The sequence below is a fragment of the Plutella xylostella genome, chromosome 17 (genome assembly GCF_932276165.1).
Source record: "Plutella xylostella chromosome 17, ilPluXylo3.1, whole genome shotgun sequence".
Lineage (NCBI taxonomy): Eukaryota > Metazoa > Arthropoda > Insecta > Lepidoptera > Plutellidae > Plutella > Plutella xylostella.
This window is the reverse complement of record NC_063997.1, coordinates 2,588,168-2,611,277: the sequence shown is the minus strand read 5'-3', so window position 1 is coordinate 2,611,277 and position 23,110 is coordinate 2,588,168. Positions and strand designations below refer to the sequence as shown.

The 23,110-nt window shown below is 37.7% G+C and overlaps 1 protein-coding gene across 1 annotated transcript; it reads right to left on the bottom strand.

The window, feature by feature from the left end:
- Nucleotides 1-22,396: 22,396 nt before the first annotated feature.
- Nucleotides 22,397-23,110, bottom strand: LOC125489804 (formin-like protein 4). Its single transcript, XM_048626949.1, has one exon. The coding sequence runs from the start codon at nt 23,082-23,084 to the stop codon at nt 22,563-22,565; it is 522 nt and encodes a 173-aa protein (XP_048482906.1). The 5' UTR covers nt 23,085-23,110; the 3' UTR covers nt 22,397-22,562.

Genomic DNA, 23,110 nt, shown 5'->3' with positions numbered 1-23,110 from the left:
AACACCCTAAAGTCTGTATGATAAAGCACCCACACATTACGTGATCGCACTCCCGAATTTAAATGACTGTTTTCGTTAGCCGAAGTTCCCTACTGTAGATTTGTAAACTGATTTAGCTCCAGCAATACCGGAAGCTCGCAACCCGAGATTTGATCTGCGACTCAGCTTCCGGCCGCAACCGCCGCCGGCCTGAATAACTTTACATCTTAGATTAACGATATATGAATAAGATGGTATGTCACATACAAAACCGAAGTTAAAAATGACTGTATTTTGTTTACTGTCCAACCCTTATAAATTCACTCTAATGACAAAATATACAATTACACATCCAATTTATACTAATGAACTAAATCACTACGGAACTTATTCAAAATTAGAGCTCAGTGGTAGAATCATCCAACCATCTTGTTAATATTGTTAATGTAAGTAATGGATTCAAGAAATTCTCATTGTATCCCGCAGGCGTGACTTGATTTGCGGAGGCCATTAATAATTGTAGCTTTTTAACCGACTTTGAAAAGAGGGGAGGTTCTCAATTCGTCAGTTATTTTCTATGAATGTGGAAATTATTTTTGCTCGGAGAACTTTGCAAGTTGAGATGGATTTTGATGATATTTAGGTAGTACTTGTACTTAATACTTCTGAGGTACCTGGATCTACCTAAATTACTAGTTATATATGACGCATACTATGGCACAGTAAGTAAGCTGTAATGTAGCTCTTAATGGCTGAACCATACGCTGGTGACTGTACTTACTTTTACAATGAAAAAAAAACTTTATTACTTTGTCCTTTTACTTTTATGGTTATCTGTCCAATAAAACGCCAGTGGGTACAAAGACCTTCGTACTAATCCTAGCAATGTGGTTGTTGCCAAGTATTTTTAGGGTTCCGTTAAAATTAAAAATTGATTAAATTCCCAAAAAAAACTTAGATTTTGTTCAATTTGTTTTTTGTAAAATTAAGTAAGTATAAAAAATTGTATTATAAAATCAAAGAAACTAACTTTTTTACGGTAACTAGGAAAATGTAAGTTAGTAAAAGTAAGTAGTCATATTATATATTCTTGGGGTAAAAAATCGATGACCAATATTATAAATACAATGTAATTTCCACACTGTTTAAAAAAACGGAGGCAATGTTTACCTAGGCATTGAGATATTCTAGGTCGGATGGTGACCATGTTTTAACCTAAATATCTCTTCCCGGCACAACCGACGCCACGTCACTACCCGTATACAACTATACAGGGGGTCAGCATTATGAAAATTTATGAACTCATGCCATATTTTTTTTTATAATTTACTTTCACAATCATGATGATTGTAAATACGACACAAGTTTCGAGCAAACGCTCAAAACATGAAAAGGTTTTCAGCCAGTTAGAAAAAGAGACAACATATTGTTTATAATAATATAAAGAGCAAAAAATCAGACGGTGCGTTTACGAGTAGATCAAACAAGTTCAATAATAAAGAGCTATTTATTTATTTAAAATTTTTTAATTAGATCAGAATCTTAATATTAGGTATACGAATTAGGTCGTAGTAAGTAGTCTGACCATTAAAATTTCACTACGCAAACCTGTGCTGAAGTGTGAAGGAACAGTCCTATGTATCCTATACTTAAAACTTGTTCACCTCTAACATCACTTCTTTACCACCCTGTACCGGTGCATGTCACCGTCGCGGCACGACAAGCCTCGTTCCGGCGGGGACTGGAGCTGGCACCGAGCCAGGCACTCCACAGGTGACCTGTATACCTTCATACACCGCCGTCTATCAAACAACACACGCTGATTTGATAAAAATTATGTAGGTACTTACCTTTCTCTACATACTTGTAGCATACTGCAAACTTGTAGTTAATTATTTAGTGCAAGTGTTTAGTAGACGTACTATCGAACAAAAAAGTGTGGACCCCCTTAAGGATCATTTTCCTTTGTAGGCATCAGCCATCAATGACTCGCTCTTGACCATTGGGGCACAAGTTGACCATAAGTTACTGTCTCTATTGCCACCAGATGTGTAAACACAAAACAACATGGCATTGTCTTAAAGGTGCGAAAGTCCGAAAGCAAGAAATAATACAAAGGAAGAAATTTATAATAATGGGGTTGGTTAAAAAGACAGGCAAAGGCAAATTTGGGATTGCAAAGGATTTGTTTTAAAAGTGGCAACTCACTTTTTTGTTCGATAGTACATTGCTGGGCTTCTGTATAGTATTTGCAAAACTTTCGAATCTGCCATACCTACATACTCAGCAATGTAGGTTACGTCCACTAAACACTCGCACTAAATAGTTAGTGAATCAGCCTTAACATAGAGTTGGAAAACTTTTGTTCAAAAGAAACTTAATTAAAACATATGCGGGCTTACATAATAATAATATGATTTGCTATGGTAGACACACAAACGCAGCCCAATTAAAATTCGTAAATTATTGTTTAAGTATCTAACGAGTGCAAATAAAACGAAAAGTTCCGTCTAATAACGGCGTATTATATCCTACTCAGAAAAGGTTAAATTTAAAACTTTAGGGTAAAGTTGAATGTATGTTCGCAATTTCACGCTTCCGTCTTTTCCGTGAATTGTAAAACTGAATGGTTGAGAGGGTCGCCGGCCATTTATGTAGATTTATCCATGCTGGGATAGACACCTCGTAAACTTAAGGGCTACGCTTTCAAAGAGGTTTTATATTGTAGCAATGTAATAAAATTAAAGTTGAGATTTTTCAACATAACATAAAAAAGTCTACCTCACTTAAGTAAATAAATGAAAAAATGAATATTTTGTTATTACCTCACTCGTGATACCAAACAGCTAGTTTTGAATTCTTCGAATATTAGCTTCCTACTCGCTCACTCGAGAATGAAGAATGTAACATTCTCGCTATCGCTTTACAGATGCTCTTCCATGACCTAAATAGTCTGAAGCCTGGAGCTTACATTACTTAACTATACTAGGTGTTGCCAAAATGTTATCGTATAGTAATCAGTAAGAAAGAAACAAAACTTGTCATTCTGAACAACTTTTGTGCGACGATATAATAGATACATACCTCATTGCGCTGCACCTTTTTTTTCAATCTTGTATAAATTTATGCAAAAAGGCACTTTATTCAAGTGTATTCGGTGCACTTACCTGAAACAATGTCACCTGGAGCCAATCTGAACTGTATAGGAAAGTTCAGGCGACTCTCGTGTGGAAAATGTGTTATTCCGCGTAGTTCAGTAGATTGTTTGTTCCACTCAGTTCGGAAGTCCTCCGTACTCCGTATAGTTAATGGATTGTGTCGGATTACTATGCCAATAGTTCTTGTGCCAGAATATGTGCTAATGTGCTTGTCTCCCGCAAATCAATATCTTGAATCTAGTAAATTATTATCAAATAGAGTGAAGTAAGGGCTGATTTTTCAATGGTCAGATAAACTTTATCTGAGGAATAATTCTGATGCTGTCACATCTGAATTATTTTGTATTAGACAGTGACAGCAACAATTTTATTCCTCAGATAACTGACCATTGAAAAATCAGCCCTAACTCAAGTAAATGTCGCCTAAGCCAGACGGAATATACTATGCGTTTCTTAAAACACCCATTCCCAGGACGGTAATCTCCCAAATAATTCATTTCGGGATACAACATAAGTTGCCTAGATCTCCCTTTTCCGAAATTTTAGCCCAATTTAACAAAACGGACGGATGACTGGAACTAAAATTAGAAACATTTCATTAATCACTTGCAAGAAGGTAAATAATGTTGCAAGCGATTTCTTTGTGACATCTTAAGGGGATTACGAAACCTAAAATGCTAAAGTCGGCTTGATATACTTGATTAGATTGGAAAAACGGTAGCTTCTATCACTTTGAGAAAAATATATATTGTAGCAGAGCATTAGCAGAGGGTATACTCAACATGTTATTTGCTTAGAAATTGGTGCAGGATTATAATAAGTATGTTAAAAAAAATTGCAAACAGACCATGTCTTTTGCCATTTTTCGACTTATTATGAAAAAACCCTCGAAATCAGAGGGCCCATTTTCATGGAATCTTATATGTATGTGTAGGTAATTAAATTCTTAACAAAGTTACCTTAAAGAGTTGGATTTAATGGACCAGAAGTAAACTTTTTTTGCAAAAAACTAATAAATTCCGGTTTAAAAATGATGACGCCGTGACAGATTTCAGATTTCTTCAGTCGTCGCCCTGGTGGCGGCCTGTTAGGAGCGATACCCACGCCATTTTATTTTTAATCAAATATTTCACAAAAACTGATTAAATCAACAAATTATGACTACAAATATTATAATACATATGCATTTGCTATGAAAAGTAAATTTTCTAAACATTTTAGATGGAGAAAAGCCGAAAATTATTAGAAAACATTTTGCCTTTTCGATTTGTTTACATTTTTTACTATAGAGTTACAGATGCATAGATAAAGGTAAACATTACACATAATGACACATATTAGATTCTCCGAATAAGAACTATACGGTCAATACAGTATGCCAAAGCGCGAGCCTGTTTATATTCTGAGGGGTAATAATTTAACTTTATTTTACTTTAACGGTTGTGTATGCTAGGTAAGCTACACAATATACAGGGTGTTGAAAATTAAGTTCACAATTTGTTTTATTTGAAACCAAAAACCGTAATTTTTAATAATATATATTTTAAGATGTGGTAGTCTGTACACTAAAGGGTGTTCAAAAATAAGTAAGTACTTTTAAACATTTAAGAACTAAAATGTACATATTTTTTTAAATCTATGAAGGTATTTAACAAGCTTTGCAAAAAAAGCGGTTAAGTGCGACGTTATCTACATACACACATACATACACACTCACGCCTTGTACTAATGTACTCCCTTGCGGGGTAGGCAGAGGTGCATTGCTGCAACCACTTTTCGCCAGTGTTGTTTAAGTCCCAATGTAATTGGGGGCGGGCCTATTGCCATTACACGGGTACATCCAAGACCCGAGAACAAATACCTGTGTTTAAACAAATATCTGCTCCAGCCGGGAATCGAATCCGGGAACTTCGGCTCAGTAGTCAGGGTCACTAACCACTACGCCATTCGGTCGTCTAATATTAAAAAAAACTCATAAAAATATTAAATACACAGCTTTTTAACCCCTGAAGGAAATAGAGGGGTGATATAAGTTTAAAGGAAGGGCTAAACCAGTTTTTTTTATAGGTTATAGGTAATGTGCCTATATTTTTAATTATTTTTTCAAATATGTAAATGTTATACCATTATTGAATTGCCATAAAATTACATATAGTTATAGTTATAGAAAAGGGCAGGGCAACCAGTGCCCATTCGCCACTGCAACCTAAAAGATCTATTGTGACTCCCCTTGCCAGGTCAAATCTCACTCTACAGGCCCAGGTAAACCTGATATTACCTATACAGGATGTTGCTAAAAGATTATACTATGCCAAAAGGGGGTGACTCAGGGGGTTATTCTGAACAACTTTTGTTCTACTAGTTTTGGAAATTCTCGAAAAATAAATTCGGTCTCTATAGTAAAAAGTCACGTGATCGAATAAGTTTCTTTGTAAAAGGTTTTATTTTGTGAATTTTCAAAATTGTTGAAGAAAAGTGGATCAGAATGACCCCTAAATCCACTTTTGGCTTAGCTTATACCCATTTTGCAACACCTTGTATATCGTCAGCGTCACCTCAGATCGTAATCATCGTAACTCCTCGTGACCAACTTTAAGAGGAGACAAATATACTGTTTTATTTGTAGTTCTAGTTGACATACTACCTACCTAAAGTTTTTTTAACTAGCCTAAAAAGGATTTGTTTAGACAGTCTATCTTCCTGTTCAACAGCAGCCTGAGCCAGTGAGTTTCTCAATGACTGAAAGGAGGCCACATTAGTGCTCCTAAATAAATAAAGCAGGCCTGTAGATTATCTTTCTGTTGACCGACACATCTAACTGCTGTAAGAGCCTGACAAGCTCTTCGAACGAGTCATACCTCTGTGGTGGTACGGTCTCGACCTTTCGGACAGTCAGTTTGGCATCCGAAATGCGTGATCATGTATGTATATCATCATCATCATGATCGTGATTGTGTATTTCCGACACCGAATAAATAATTTTTATCTTTATCTTTATCTGATCAATAGTGGGTACAATACTTTGCGTTCGTTCACTGTCGGAGCAGGATGAGAACCACGGGGGAGTTGTTGCGCTGGCTGTTAGCTTAAAAATAGTAACCGCGTTCCTAGAGGACTGACATCCCAAGGATTCATTACGAAAAAATTGCTGGAGCTGTGCTCGCCATGCAGTGCATGGGCTACTTCCGAATCTGGGAGGCTGTTGCAAAGGAGTCCGTTGCCTCTATACGGTACGGGTGCCGTGCGATTTATGGCCCTTCCAGGAGCACCTGTTTTGTCAAGTCGAAGAGAATGGCTCGTATTCAACGCAACCTGCAGTACTGGTGGGATTGGTTGGAGGTCTGGACAGCACGAAGCCGCAGCAGCCGCCATGCCGTCATTCGACGCATAGATGCAAAAAAAAGTTGAAATTCATGTTAATAATTAGATCTTAATTTTACAATATTGCAAAAAAAAAATATTTACATTGTTGAGTATGTTATTGTACTTTAGTACAGTTGTAATAAAAACAAAGGCTTATTGCATAGTTTTCGTTCACGCTCGCCTATATCGCACGTTGTATATGAGAATAAAGGGAATTACTAAATTTTCTTGTTTAAAAATCACGTTTCTGGTTTAGAGGAAAACAAATTTTAAAATGCGGAATACAGTTTTTTTTTTCGAATAAAGAGTAAAACAAAACAAGTAAATTCAAAAAACGTTTCTATTGACACTAGGGCATACAATAACGCAATACCGGGAACTCGGAAAAAAATTAAGTATTTTTCAATACCAGTATTGAAAGTTAATACCGGTATTGAAGAAATACCGGAATCGGACTTTTTAGGCTATAAATAAGGCGATTAAGGTATAGTTAGCCTTGTGTTCTTATATACTATGAAAGCGCACTTGTTTCCAATAGTTTAATGTAGTTTTTGGCCGTTGCAAATCTACTGTTGCCCATGCGTAAACCGACACCAAATATTTTTTTTTCAAATCTATAATTTTAACTCTAATTCTCAATTGTCGTAGAAATCTATATCTATAATTACAGAATTTGATTGCCTTTTCTTGTTTAATTTTGGCCTATAGTCCTTTAAACACAATATTTGCCATTTATAACAACAAGAAAGTCTAATACTGGTATTAGTACCGGAATCCCGAAGTAGTAATACCGAAACACTGAAACTCACTCAACACATCGAAGATGGTTTCGAGCTGGGGAAGGTGACTGGCGCTGTGTTTGTGGACCTGTCCGCTGCCTATGACACAGTAAACTTAAGGCGACTGTTGTGGAAGGTGGAAACTATGACTGGGGATCATCGCTTCGTTATGGTACTCCGCGAACTTCTTCACAACCGTCACTTCCAAGTCAACCTTCTCACAGAACGAAGTCGTTGGAGAGCCCAAAAGAACGGCCTGCCACAGGGTAGCGTTCTAGCCCCGCTCCTCTTTAACATCTACACAAATGACCAACCATCGAGCCCAAATACGTCCCGCTTTCTCTACGCAGATGACCTTGCACTAACTTCGCAACACACGAGCTTTGAGGAAGTTGAGGCTGACCTCACCGTAGCTCTTAATAATTTAAGTGTCTACTACAAGGAAAACTCCCTCAAGCCTAACCCATCAAAAACAGAATCTTGCGCTTTCCATCTTCGCAACAATCAAGCGGGACATAAACTTGATATCACGTGGCAGGGGGTGCCAATTGCTCATAATAGTCACCCTAAATACCTGGGTATTACCCTGGACAGGTCACTCACCTATCGCAAGAACTGTGAAAATGTCAAAAAGAAGGTACACTCCCGCAACAACATTCTACAGCGCCTTACAACCACAAAGTGGGGAGCCTCACCACAGGTGCTACGGACGTCTGGACTGGCGCTTGCGTTCTCCGTAGGAGAATATGCGTGTCCAGTATGGGGTCGATCTGCCCACGCCAAACTGGTGGATACTGCACTTAATGAAACGTGCCGAATTATAACTGGTTGTTTAAAACCGACTCCGGTACAGCTGCTTTATCCACTGGCTGGCATAGCGCCCCCGGACGTCCGCAGGACTGTGGCAAGTTCCGCAGAAAGGGCCAAAATGGACGACACACGACATCCCATGCATGGCTTCATCCCTGCGCCGCAAAGGCTGCCAAGTCGACGCAGCTTTATGAAATGTGTTGATCCACTGAACACTGGCCAAGCGCAAGCGAGGTGTGCTCTCTGGCGTCAAAAAGTGTCCCTTCCAACCCCATTTGTGTAGCTGTCCGAAAACCTCCCACCTGGACATAACTTGCCTTGGGAGACCTGGAAGTCTTTAAACCGACTTCGAACACAGGTCGGTCGTAGTAAGGACAATATGGCTAGGTGGGGATTTACGGATGCACAAAATCTGAACTGCTTGTGTGAAGCGCCACAAACTATGGTGCACCTTACATCATGCCCCGCGTGTCCCTACACCTGTACGCGGGAAGAGCTCATGATCGCTACCAGCGGTGCAGTATCAGTGGCCCAGTTCTGGGCATGTATTATTTAGCGACTTTGTTGGTTTGTCGTCGACACGATAAGAAGAAGAAGAAGAATACCGAAACTCAATACCGGTATTGAAAATTATTCCGGTATTGCATGCCCTAATTGACACCAACTGACACTTATTGACTTTTCGCCGAGAAAAGTGGAGTTACAATGTTTGCGATCTAAAGTGATTATAGAATAATTAGAACTAGGTACCTATTTTTTTCAGTTCACTTGGTGTTGGCTGAAATCGTAATTAGGTACTGACTCCTTGACTTGAAAATAACTTTTTTTTAAATCGTTATTACAAAACCGCAATTTTTTTAATACAGCAATATTTGTAGGTACTTACAGTGAGCAAAAGAGCGCAACAAGGTGTTAATTTTTTTTGGTTTTAAGAAACAAAAATATTATTTCTATCATATCAAAAATACACATACTTAAGTACATATTATACCTCACCCAGACCACCCCATATCACCACCTTTGCCAGCTACGTAACCTTTTGGGACACCCTGTATATGCAGAGTTCTGCAAACTACTGTTCTGCTTTTAAAACACCAAAATAAAACAGGTCGTCTAACTAAAAGGTCACGTGACCAAAAAAAAATATATGGAGAACCGTTTTTTTTTCACGAATATAAAAAAATACGTAGGATAAAAGTTATTCAGAGTGACCCCCTGAGTAACGGCCTTTCGGCCAACTATACTTTTTTTATTTACTATGCTTATTTTTAGACGGCTGAATGGCTTAGTGGTTAGTGACCCTGACTACTGAGCCGAAGGTCCCGGGTTCGATTCCCGGCTGGGGCAGATATTTGTTTAAACACAGATATTTGTTCTCGGGTCTTGGGTGTTGATATTTATATTTAGTATCTATCTATCTATGTATTTGTGTAGATATATCAGCTGTCCGATACCCATAACACAGGTTCTGCCTAGCTTGGGGTCGGATGGCCGTGTGTGAGATGTCCCCACATATTATTTATTTATTTATTTATTTATTTACTTAGTATATTTTTAACAAAGTGGCATGTCTTCACTTTAATGTTTTCGAGTACTATGTTAAAATTTCATGTCATTGTCCGTAGAACGCCCCGCATACCTCAACCCCCCCTCACTAGATTTGACAGATTCTGATTTTCTTCTAGCTTTAGTGACAGCCTTAACCTTCTAACACCTATCTCTGTCATGCTTGGGGTAAATACACGCTTTGATACTTAAAGCTAATAAAAAAACGTTTTAATCCTGAACAAAGTGAATAGCTCTGCAGAGCTTCGATGGGGCTAAATCGATTCCAATTCGTTCCCAAGTTTTATACGCAGTAATCAATTTACCGAAGCTACCAGACTGGGGGTGCTCGATATCCTCTCAATTAAGTGCCCTCCACTCGGCTTGTGAAACTTGTCTGCACGTATCATGTGACTGAAAGCTCTAGGGGGGGCTCTATATGACTAAAAATGAATTTGTACATTGCACAACAGCTCTCGTTCGTTCGTTTTTCGTCAGTATAGAGATCGTTGCCTGATTTATTTATTTATTTATTTTATTTTAGGAAAACTTACAGCACAATTTAAAGGTATAACAATAGAATGAGCAGTAAAAGGCCTTTTACAAGTTTCCACTGATAGAAATAACTTAATAATAATTAATGATACTAGTTAATGAAGTCGGTATACCTACGTAGAGATACATTTTAATCAAAGTTATTTAATGGATAATAAGTAACAATTAATATATATAAAATACTTTGTGTATCTTTATTGTTGGACTCCATCATTCCATATACAGGGTGATGTACGTACAAACAAATTAAGCTTTAAAAAGTAAGACGTGACTACATTTGTACTCAAGTAATAGGTCGTTAATCCTATCCCCGTTGTGGAACGAGTACAATTTATCTGAGCACAGATCTAATCTTCAAGTTTCGCCTTTGTACATTGTTAGTTTTGTTTTAATGTTCTTCACCGTTTATTAATTGTAACTTTATAATGTACAATAAAGTGTTTATAAATAAATAAATAAATACAAATACCCTATTAATTTATTCAAACATTGGTATTGTTAATTTTAACTTTTTGAAGCTCCGTATACCGTATGTCCCTACATTGTTTCTTAAATTTTAGTATTTCTCAATTTATTCTAAATAGGAAGCCTAGAATCTCGTGTATGGCCGGTAAGCTGATTAATAGTGAATAAATAAAATATTTTAAGCATAAGTATTTTACTAAAAGTAAAATAAACCTGAAAATATTCCCGATATTCAATACATCCATCATCCGATAAACAAGTATAAATCAATAACTGACAATGAGGAACAACGTGGAAATAACAAAGACTGAGTACAATGGAAAATACAATAAGGAATTCCGAAAACAAAACAAAACAAAACTTTTGAAACAGTAGACTTATCAAAAAGCAAAATTTGTATTTTCAATTACATATTAAGAATAAGAATAGAATAAGAATTTATGACCACTTATAAATCCCTGTGGCCACGTGGTTAATAACACTTTATGCATTCTCAATAGTTCAGTATACTCTGAAATGTAGCGTTCAGTTTGAAGCATAACCAAGCAACAATCAACCACTGTTGGTTCAGTGCCGTTCCGAGGCATAAATTCACACAGTTCACTATACTCGGTATTCAGACTTCCTCAGTACCCTCTCCTCCTCCCTGTCCTCTGGTTTCCTCATTCCTCTACCAACAGCCTATTCATGAAAATTCTAGATTAGTTCGACCACATCGTTAGAACTTCATCGGGCTACAATATGCTACGAATTTCGTAGCAAACGCTACGGGCTACGAGAGTGCTACGAGGCCCGCAAACTGACGTCCAATTTCACGAAACTGAAATAGTCGCTCGTGAATTTTGAGTTATGAATACACAAACCAACTCTACAATGCTCCGCATAAAAGTAACTTACAGTAGTAGTAGTAGTGTAACGAATAATAAGTCGTAACAGTGCACGCTCTGTACTGCAAATAAAATATGGGTGACATTCATTCACTTATTCGCAAAATGAATTCGAGCTGCAGTTTGTTATATTTATTTATGCACCGTTGTGTCAGTGCTGCCAACGCAAATAGAGTTTCATTCAGTTTCAGATAACAGCATCAGGATTTATATTGGATTATTTTATCTGTCGTTAAGTAACAAGTTGCGGTGCATTTCAGACTATCCTTTCAAATCCATGTTCTATTGAGGCCAAAATATTGTATAGTTATGTAAAATATTGTTTAGACTTAAGACAACCCTAGTTTAAGATTTATTTAAACAGTGTATGTCTCGATGAGACTGACATGGTCACAGTTTATTGTAAGTGACCTAAGTCTCTTTAATAAATAAAGATTTAAAAAAAAAAAAACAAGTTGCCAAGCGTAGATAATAACGAAGCTCTTGAATATTAGAGGTTGAGAAGTTAGAACTTATTAACATATACTAAACTGTTTATGTGTGTATAAGCATTAATAATGCATATATTCCAGAACTATTTGCAAAGCTAAGTAGCTATCTATCTAGCCTCTGTAATGCACTGCATCACACATTCAATATTGGCGATTTGCGTTTTAATATTTTGGATACGCCTTTAAGTACTTTTTTTTGTATTTCAATTGCAAGGGCAAGTACACCAAGGCATTATTCTTACGAGTGTAATCCCCAAAAGGGTAGACAGATTTGACTCTCAAGAAGCGGCTAGTCTACAAATACCTACTCCTATTAAGCGCACTGTATAAATCACTGAGCTTTCTAGAATACGGTCCCAATCAAAAATAGTAATAGACTTTGGATTTCAACAGCATTAGTTTTTGTATAAATAGATAGATAAAAGTGATGTTACTTTCCATGTAGTATATCAATTCTTTCTTGCAATGGCTCTGTAATGGTTTGATTGTTTCAAAATATGTACTGTAAGTATGAAAAATAATTATATATGCAAATAATGAAGAAAAACATAAACCTCTCCTCTAATGCATCCCACTTCTAATTATCCCACTCAAAACCACTTGTCAATCGTATAATAACGCTACAGAAATCATTGTAAACTGTGTACATCATAGTATATCTATGACTGAAATACAGTACCTATTTGAAATACATAGTAGCTGGCAACTAGCTAGTCTCCAGTGTGTAAGTGCGGGGATCACAAGCCAGACTGCCTGCAGTTTACAAGGTATGCCGACCACTTGGAAACTGTTGGCAAGTTATGTCGGTTGAGGCGGGGCTAACCAGGACAAGTACGCTCAGGGAAATAACCGGATAGCCGGAGATTTATAAATTGGTTTTTAATGTAAGTACCCATACCTAAAATATTGTTATACACTATAACAAAATTGATGCAACAGCGGTATGGTAAGTCGAAAGAAAGTGCAGCAGCACGCAGGATCGGCGGTCCACCGACAGCACAGAATAACAACTAGTATAATAGTAACCAGCCTACAGCAACTTTCTTTACATCGACAAGCACCATAAAAATAGCTGAAAATATGATCTTTAACATATTTTTATAAAAAGTACAAAAAGTTCGTTTCCGTGACTATCCGCACAAGATGGATGATTCAACTGTCGACTAATTTAACGCTATCATTGTTGTCCGCGACGATCATAATAACTCATTTTGAACACTTTTGATTTATAGAGATAAATGAAACGGAGACACTCGAAATTGTTTTCTTCACAGTCCGTATTAGTATTTTGTTATATACTTATCAAATCATATATTTCATTGGAATAAATATTTACGAGTCAACCCCCAATATCATACCATTTTTTCTCGATCAATAAAACATGTCACTCAATACGCTCCAAGACGCTTTGCCAAAATAGAAGCATAAATAACATACTGAGTACAAAAAAACTTATTTTCTGTCGAGCATAAAATAAAATAAGTTTATTCCTTTTGGAAGACTGCCATAGAATGGAAATATAGGAGCACTTTTTAATATAGCATGGCTATCAATAACTGTATAATAATCTAAAGTTTGTCATATTATTATGGTTGAGCTCTGTTTAGTTTCGACAGACAGTCAGTACATGATGTTCACTTAGGTAATTATCATAAATTACATAGGCAGGTATAGATATATGTAAATACCTACTAAGCGTAGCTTTAATGGGTCAGCTCAGGGATGTGACGAAGGATGCCTTCTATAGGGTGCACGAAAGGAGCCTTCTCGAGTGGCGTATCTGGGGGGTCACTATATTACGAAAACTAAGGGTGATATGACATGCGCATAGTGTATAATCTCGATTTAAGAAACGTCAGTCCATATAAATTCATGGCATAATTCGAGATTTAACACTAAATCTAGATTTAATATATTGGTGCAAGTGGCCCTTAGTCAGTCGCTGCTGCGCGAGCCACGACTCTATCTCAACTTCTCAAGTATTAAACGTGCCGATTGCACAACAGCTCTCGTTAGTTCGATATTCGTCAGTATAGAACCAGCTGTTCATTTATACATCCAGCGTACCCAGGACAGTCAGCGACAGACGCTATCTGACTTGCCAGTCCTTTCAGTTCACCACGGTGACTAAACCTAAGCAATAGCTGTAGTGTTTGTCACCGACACGTCGAGATGAAGGGAAGAGTAGTGACTCTTGTATAGGTACCTACTTACCTAGTAGTTATGTACTTTCTAAACATTTCATTGATAAGAATTTAATAATACACGTACTGGAACGATGGAGCATAGATATTCATAAATTTGTATTTTGTATTTTTGTACCTATACTGGAACGGTGGAGCATAGATATTCATAAAACCCTCAATTAAATCTTAGTAAAAAAAGTTATCGTCAATAATAATCCACCCTATATACATATTATTGCTGCTCCATGTGTAACGAAAATAACTTACAGTCATACAAAACACAGCAATAAACATAAAACATCGTCTTGTTTATCACATATAAGTACCTACATATTTGTATCCTCGTAATAACATAGTTAGAAAATAAATCCTTCGCAATTACAAAAATGTATATGATACTTACATGATACTATGAAGTATATGATACTAATATAATTGGAAAAGGGACCTAAACAATTAGTCTGACTACTTTTCAATCTCGGGACTACCAAAGCGATACGAACTTTAAAAAAATATCCTTTGTACAAATTTTGTAGTAGTTAGGTAGTGTGTACTGTGCTCGACCCTAACTAATAAGCCCAAAACGTACTCATATATCCGGGCCGGATATTTCCAACTCATTAAACTTGCGTCGCCTTTCTGCGAGTGTCTGGAGAATTCATGTTACAGGATGTTTGGAATTTTCTGTATGAAATTAGGAAATATTTACGTTACATAAGAAAACGTACCTATTTTCGTAAACGCGACAGCTTTAATTGGAAATAAGTATTTACATAATTATGAATATGAAACCAATGGTATCCTTTCTAAAATAATCCTAATCCTAATCCTAATCCTAACTAATATTATAAATGCGAAAGTAACTGTGTCTGTCTGTGTGTCTGTCTGTCTGTCTGTCTGTTACTCTTTCACGCCAAAACTACTGAACGGATTTGAATGAAATTTGGTATACATGCGGTCTAGACCCTGGGAAAGAACATAGGCTACTTTTTATCCCGGAATTCCCACGGGAAAACTTTTTAAGGCGAAGCGATGCGCGCGGGAACAGCTAGTATATTATATATATATTAAGGTACTGTTAATAAAGTGGAGGGGGGGATATCGGTATCGGTATAATTGTATTATACCGAACTTTATCTATGTACCTACCATTCCGCCCCTCCTGCCTTCTAAAGTAAGAGGTTGTTTCGGTTAAGTAATGGCACTTGAAACTTCTTTATAGATGTTCTTTTATTAATGTAGCTAAGTAAGAGGTGTTTCAAGCGGGGTTGGCATAGTGAATTTCAGGCAAAAAGTCCAACCTGTATGTATCTAAGTATACTTACCTCTACCTGCCTGTTGATATTCAGTGTCCTCTAAACATATCCCATATTCATTTTTTATATGTACCTCTTGTTTGTTCTATGGAATGAAAATAAACGTTACATAGTTTTCAAGGAATAAATAACTTCTACAGAAGTAACCATTACATAGACTTCGCAATAACTGTCTTTTTCATTTGGGGATTTCCCAGTTCAGTAGGACCAGCAGTGCCAGTGATCACTGAGGGTATAAGTGCATGAATGGACCACTTAACCATAGACCAATACTAACTTTACGACTACAAAGTGTCTTTGATTGTTACTAGGCCTTACTAGGCTAATCTGGCTAGGTGGTACCTAGTTTTACTCTTTGTATCGTCAGATCGTAAGCTAGTATTAGGTACTTTATGTCCACTTCTTTACTCAGACAACTCCAGTAGAATTACCAAACATGCTTGTAGGTATACGAACAATTTATTATTTTATGATCAAACGAACTTACCTTAAGTGAAGTTCGATCATAATTATCTTGTCTTCGTCGAAGAGATTTATTTTAACTTATTCTTTTACCATGTAGTAGCCCTGCTACGCCCGAACGTAGGTACCGCACATAGTTTCAGCGTCAGAGAGAGAAAGAAAGTGAAACTGGTTCCTCACTTCCCTCTCCTCGACCCGACGCTGCCTGTTTCAGTCGGTGAGGTGCCAGCTTCATTATTTCAGAGAGAGAGCCTAAGTATTAACAACATTGTTTTACTTTTGGGTATGGGTTGGGAGGGACTTTAAATCTCTTCGACGAAGACAAGATAATTATGATCGAACTTCACTTAAGGTAAGTTCGTTTGATCATAAAATTATCTTGTCTTCGTCTTCCGAGATTTATTTTAACTTATTCTTTTACCATGTAGATGTTTGGAGTTGGTACCTCAAATAAACAATGTTGTTAAGTATAGTTTTATTTTAGCTGTGAGTATAATGTATATATCTACTTAAAGAAATATAAACAAGGTTAATCCATATTGAATCATTTATTTGCTCAATACTTATTATAACTACTTAATTATATTATTTACAACAACTTGATCAATTAATCAATGAATTTACACAATTTTGAATCGGTCTATTGTAGAAGTTTGCAAATACTGATGACTGAGCCGACCAGCCTGCTGTACGACGGATTACGTCTACGCTGATTCCTGATCGAAGGGCTGCGGAAGTGCTGGCGTGACGAGTGCTGTGAGCACTAAACATATTAGTATCAACACCACATTCAGCAAGAGTTTTCTTAATCCATCGTGCAATAGTCTGGCTTGTGGCAGATCTATATGGTTTCTTAAATGTTAATAATAACTTATCACTATCTGGTGTTCTGTGCGTGGATGTCTTATCTATGTTAACATTTAATGTAGTTGCTGGACATATTTTTGTATTTGCAAGAAAATAAGGCAAGTTAAGAATGGGTTGAATGCGACCAATCCCCGAGGTTTTTATAATATCTGTTATTGTTATTATTACCCTGTCATTAAGTTTCTTAATATTACTTATTCTAATAAGTGACAATGTTTGTGTACGTTGACCCGATGCAAGAGCTAACAGAATGACTAATTTTCTGGTTAGCATTTCCAAATTCAGATTATCATTAGGCAAATCATTGTAGTAATTGAATACAATATTCGGGTCCCATGTGACATTATATTTTGGGAACACTGGCCTTAATTTAAAAACTCCTTTAAAGAACCTCTTTAATTTATCGCTATCACCTATCTTATTATTAGTGCTAATAAATGCAATTGCCGACCTATGACAGTTTAATGTACCATAATTTGACCCTTTATTATAACAATCAGACAAAAAATTTAGGAGATCATTTTCTTCAACATTATAAAAATCAAGATTGTGTTTTATACAATAATTCCACCATGACTTCCAACTACTAGCATATTGTGATTTGGTACTGGAAGTTATTGAAGAAGCCATTACTTGTATAGCTGACTGTGGGATGAGCTGCCTGGCGAATGCTTCCCGCATAACACACTCACCGCCAGGGAAAGGTGTGCATGTAGGGGGTGTGTGTGCCTGAAGGTAGAGGAAAGAAGATGTTTGTGAGGTGGAATAATCATTATTTCACTGATACTGAGGGACATAAAGAGTGGGTACCATGGCTGTGAAGGCCAGTATGGTACGACGACAATCCCGCACGCTCGGTCGGATATAATTTTATTAAGGACCTTTAATATCAACGAAAAAGGCGGGAATGCATAAAAGTTGTGTTTTTGCCAGTTAATTGTAAATGCGTCGATATCATATGCAAATGGATCCCTCTTCCATGATATATATTTAGTACATTTTGCATTTATTCTGGATGCAAAAAGATCAATATTTGGTTCACCAAACGATTTTGTAATAGAAGTGTAAGCCTGATCACACAATTGCCACTCTGTGTCAATGTTAATCTTTCTGGACTCGGCGTCCGCTTCTACATTTAATTTTGATTTAATATAGGATGCAAAAATATAAATATTTCTAGCTTCACACCAATCCCATATCATTTTTGCTATCTTGTTAAGGTGAGTAAATTGCACGCCTCCCATTCTATTTATGTATGATATAGCTGTTGTGTTATCTACCCGGAGGAGAATGTCACATTTGGAATAATCATTGGCAAATGACCGTAGACCGAAGTAAACAGCAAGTAGCTCTAGGTAGTTGATGTGATGTTCACCTTCCTCGGCCGTCCATTGGCCCCCAGTTCTACAGGGTGTTAACTTAATTGCGTTGGAGCGGGAAATGGTAGATACAGCTGATGATACTGAACACGATAAGACATAAAAAAACGTATTTTATTTGCTTTAAGCTGACCAACATAAAACAGTTTTATTTAGTACATTTTAAAATTTCATAGTCACCCTATTCAGGTTTAGGTACGTTTGACAGAATGACCATGAACTTGAAAGCCAAGATCAAGGCCAAACAATTCAAAGCCAAGGTCAATAAAAAAGTATGCGTGCATCTGCACCACACTCGTGGAGCCACATCGTCAAGGTACCTACCGAGATTTTGGGTACTCAAAGTACCCAATCCATTGTAGACATTTCATTTTACTCCATAAGTATCACTTTATTGATACACAATTATCTTTTATGAATACAGAACATTTTCATTTTATGCTTCATAACATAGGTCACACGTATTCACAGCACAGCACAACATAAAACGAAATGAGGAACAAGGCTTGGTAATCAAAAGATAGAATTGTAGGTACCTTTTCCCTTTTAGATAATAATTGTAAAAAATGATTGTAAACAAGTAAACAACAATGACTGACTGACAGACTAGATCCACAGAGAAGGTAATGACTATCATAAATACTCGATGGTTATGATACGCGAGATTGTTATTATTCTACTGGTATTTAAAGTGAGGCCATACTTATTATGAGGATTTCCGTACTATTCGTCATCAAAGACGTCTCAATCGCAAGTACACAACACAAATCGAGATGAGCGAGTGTAAGTAAACCAATTCGTCATTGAAGTAGACCCTGTTATCATCCTGTTATGCATTGTGGTCTTTTATCTTTAGCTGCATACAGACCGGCCAAACGAACGCCAACGAACGGGTTTCGTTGACCTTCGTTGCTCAATCTGCCCCTGTATTATGTATGCTAAATGTCCATCGGTGGGCGTTCGTTGGGCCGGTCTGTACGCATCTTTAGGTAATAAAAGAAAAATAAAATGTGGTGAGTATCAAGGGTGAATACTAAACGCTTACCTTATTCTGAGTAAAAAGGTTTAAGTAATTATTGTTCTGAGCTCCTAGAAAGTCATAAATTATATTCTGTACGATCTATCAAACTTTATGACAGTCAGCTGTTTAATTGTTGATTAGTATGTCATTAATCACCATGAATAATTTAAATTTTATTTAATAATTGTTATCACCTACTGTGTAATTAATTACAATCATAGTTACATCAAATAAATTATGAAAAGTGAAGTTGATAACAAATTTACAGTGTGTGTTCTTTTGCAATCGAATGTCTCATTGGTTATGTGTTTGTGTAGGGTGACCATGTTTTTGATTAAGGTAAAACTTTCCACTTTACTTTAGACTTTAAACATAAATATTCGAGATTCTGATGTTTTTTTTCTTAGAAACGTGCTTGGTTAGACTAATACTAACCCCCATTTCCCGCTCAAACGCATTCTAGTTAACACCCTGTATTGTTATTACACATAGCTCCCCACCCTGTCATCGATGCGTCTGTGAATATCTCCAGAACGTATTTAGGAGATGTAATTGATTTTTGTGCATTTAAAATGGTATTTTTCCACCAATGCAGATCTTCACGTATATGAGAAGATAAAGTCATTACTTTGTTGTAATCATCATCACACAATAGTGCTAAGTATTTACACCTCTCTAAAGATTTTGTATGCGACCAGCCGTATTCAACGGCGGGGCAAGCTGCTGTAAGTGTACCTAAGAAACTAGCAAAATCGCGAATTTTCATTTGTTTTTGTGCCATTACGGACTTAACCATATTAAGTATTTTATGTTTCTTATCATTTGGCAATTCCAGTGTCATTTTTTCGGAGTCTAATATGAATCCTAAAAATTTACACCGTTTACTTGGCGTCAATGAACTTTTTTTATAATTTATTATGAATCCTAGGCTAGTCAAACATTTGATTGTTTCGTTAATATTTTTCAGGCAGTCCTCTTTGGTCTTTCCTATACAAAGCGCGTCATCTAAGTACCTAACGGACCTTAAGCCATCTGATCTTAGTTTCAAAAACACAGGTTGCATAATTTTTGTGAATATAAATGGCGCTGAGGAGAGGCCAAAGGGTAAAGCTGTAAATTCATATAGGTTTCCTTTAAATATAAACCGTAAGTACTTTCTATGGTCCTCTAATATCGGAAGAAAAAGATACGCGTCTTTAAGGTCGATATTAGCCATGTAATCATTCTCAGCTAACAGTTTTGTTGCGGTTCTAATGTCTTCCATCTTAAAATGCTCCGTAGAAACATATTTGTTGAATTTTTTCAAATTTAAAATAAACCTATTTGAACCATCGCTTTTAGGTACAAGAAAAATGTCAGAAATGAACTGGCCTTGACAAGATTTACATTTTTTTATAGCGCCTATTTTAAGTAATTTTGATATTTCTTTCTGCATATTGTGAGATTCTAACGTTGAATAATTTCTTAAAGGATAACTACACTCGCGAGCAACCAAATCGACTCAAGCCTTCACGGCGCACATATACATTGATTTTCCTAAAACGATAAATGGTAAATATAAAAGTGATATGTCATTCGAAAGCTGAAGAATTAGGCTTTCAATTAAGATCAATACCATAAAAAAAAACTAAGCGCAGATTTAATGACGCATTTTAATTGCCCGTCAGTGTTAATTACCTCATTAGGAATCCACGCCTTGCGCTACCTGATCCCGCTATAAAACCTTTCCACATCCGGTGTACCTTATCAGTCGCTTGTTGCAAGTTGACCGGTACACATCTCGTTGCATTGTATTCCTTGTTTTCGCAAACCCATGGATACCACACCAGAAGAAGCTGCTCAAGTTGTTGCCTTGCTGCAACAAGGGTTAAGTCAGCGAGCAGTCGCTGCCCAGCTCCACTTGAGCCAGTCTGCTGTATCCCGAGTATACAGACGGTTCCAAGAGACTGGTGCCTTCAATCGAAGACCAAGAACGGGCCGCCACCGCTGCACTTCAGAGAGAGACGACCGCTTCATTGTCTCAACCTCGCTGCGCAATCGACACCTTACGGGCGTTGATGTGCAGCAAGAACTGAGACGTGTACGACAAGTGGCTGTCAGCGAGTGGACAGTGAGAAGACGCTTGAAGGAAGCCAACTTGACACCAAAAAGACCTGCATCAGGCCCCAAATTGACTGCAGGCCACCGACAAGCGCGTCTTCAGTTTGCTCGAGAGCATCTCGATTGGAGCATTGCGCAATGGCGGTCGGTCCTGTTTACTGATGAGTGCAGAGTGTGTCTGCATGGCAGTGACAGGAGAGGCCGGGTCTACCGGCGTCCGGGGGAACGATTTGCCCAATGTTGTTTCGCTGAAACAGTAGCATATGGCGGCGGTTCCTGCATGATGTGGGCTGGTATTTCTCTAGAGGGAAAAACCGCACTTGTTTTCGTGCCTGGAGGCGGCCGAGGAGGCGGGTTAACAGCTGATCGGTACATCACCGACATTCTACTCGGTCATGTTGTGCCCTATGCAGAATTTGTCGGTGAAGACTTCGTGCTAATGCACGACAATGCCCGCTGCCACACGGCACGAGTCAGTCGGCAGTTTCTGAGAGAGAAGGAATTGCGCACGATGGACTGGCCTGCGCTCAGTCCTGACCTGAATCCCATCGAACACTTATGGGACGAGCTCAAAAGAAGAGTTCGGGCCAGGAATCCAGTCCCTGCAAGCGTGGACGAGCTGAAGACAGCTTTATTAGAGGAGTGGGACGGCATTCCTCAGGAAACTGTCAAAAAGTTGATAAGGTCTATGAGAAACAGGCTGCAGGCTGTAATTAGGGCAAGAGGGGGCAATACAAAGTATTGATTTAAATAAATAAATTTTTATCTTAACATTTTTTGTTTAATTTGTATAATACGATACCCATACCCTTTTTTCCTAAATTCCCGTTTTTCCTACAATTGCGTTCAGACATCATTTATTTCAAAAATGATGAATGGATTTCAATAATAATGATATCAAATTAAAGCTGACATCTTAAGCTTTTAAATGACATATCATTTTTATTATTTCTATTCATAATTTTACTTGTATTAATGTATGTTTGCGCCGTCAAGGCTTGAGTCGATTTGGTTGCTCGCGAGTGTATTACAATTTTGGTTAGGAATTTCAAGTAAAGGAATTTTGTAGCCTCTTACAGTTGATAGTATGAATTCATCATGTGTGAGATCACTCCATGCACTAATATAGTATTGTAAACGCCCGGCATATACCTGCGTAAGTAGAGGAGTCGGCGGCGGCGGCGTCGGCGCCACGATGTCTACAGTTGAGGGGGCCTGTTGTAGGGCTGGCGGCGGGGGACATTCGTCGCCTGCGCGAGCTGACGTCGGCCCGGCGGCGGCGGCGGCGGTGGAGGCGGCAGCTGGGGCACGGCTCGGCGCCCCGGAGGCGGAGGCGGTGGTGGGTATGGGTATCGCCGCCGGTTCGAATTCAAATATTGAGATGTTCGCTGTCCGCTGGGTCTGTTTGACATTTGTTGATTTTTGTATCGTTCCCGATTGGGTTGTCTTCTCCAGTTTAAATTACCGGCTTGTATCATATTACCAGTTTTTTTTATTCCTTTTGAATTGGTCACTAAACTGGAAAGTTTATCGCCGAACAAATACTGATCTCTTTTAGTATCCTTCAAGGGTTCTATTAATGATTTTTCGGCCAATGGTATTATGAGAGATCTTCGCGTGTAGGTCTCGGCAAAGTGTGAGTCAGCAATTATTTGCGCGCAGTCGTTCAAGGAGCGCACAATGTCTGATATGTTGGGGTTCTTTTTCAAAAGCGAGGTCATTGCACCTCCTAACGCAGATAGTGCAC

What these genes read in the sequence shown, in the direction of transcription:
- LOC125489804 (XM_048626949.1), bottom strand. Translation starts at nt 23,084, where the DNA reads ATGACCTCGCTTTTGAAAAAGAACCCCAACATATCAGACATTGTGCGC.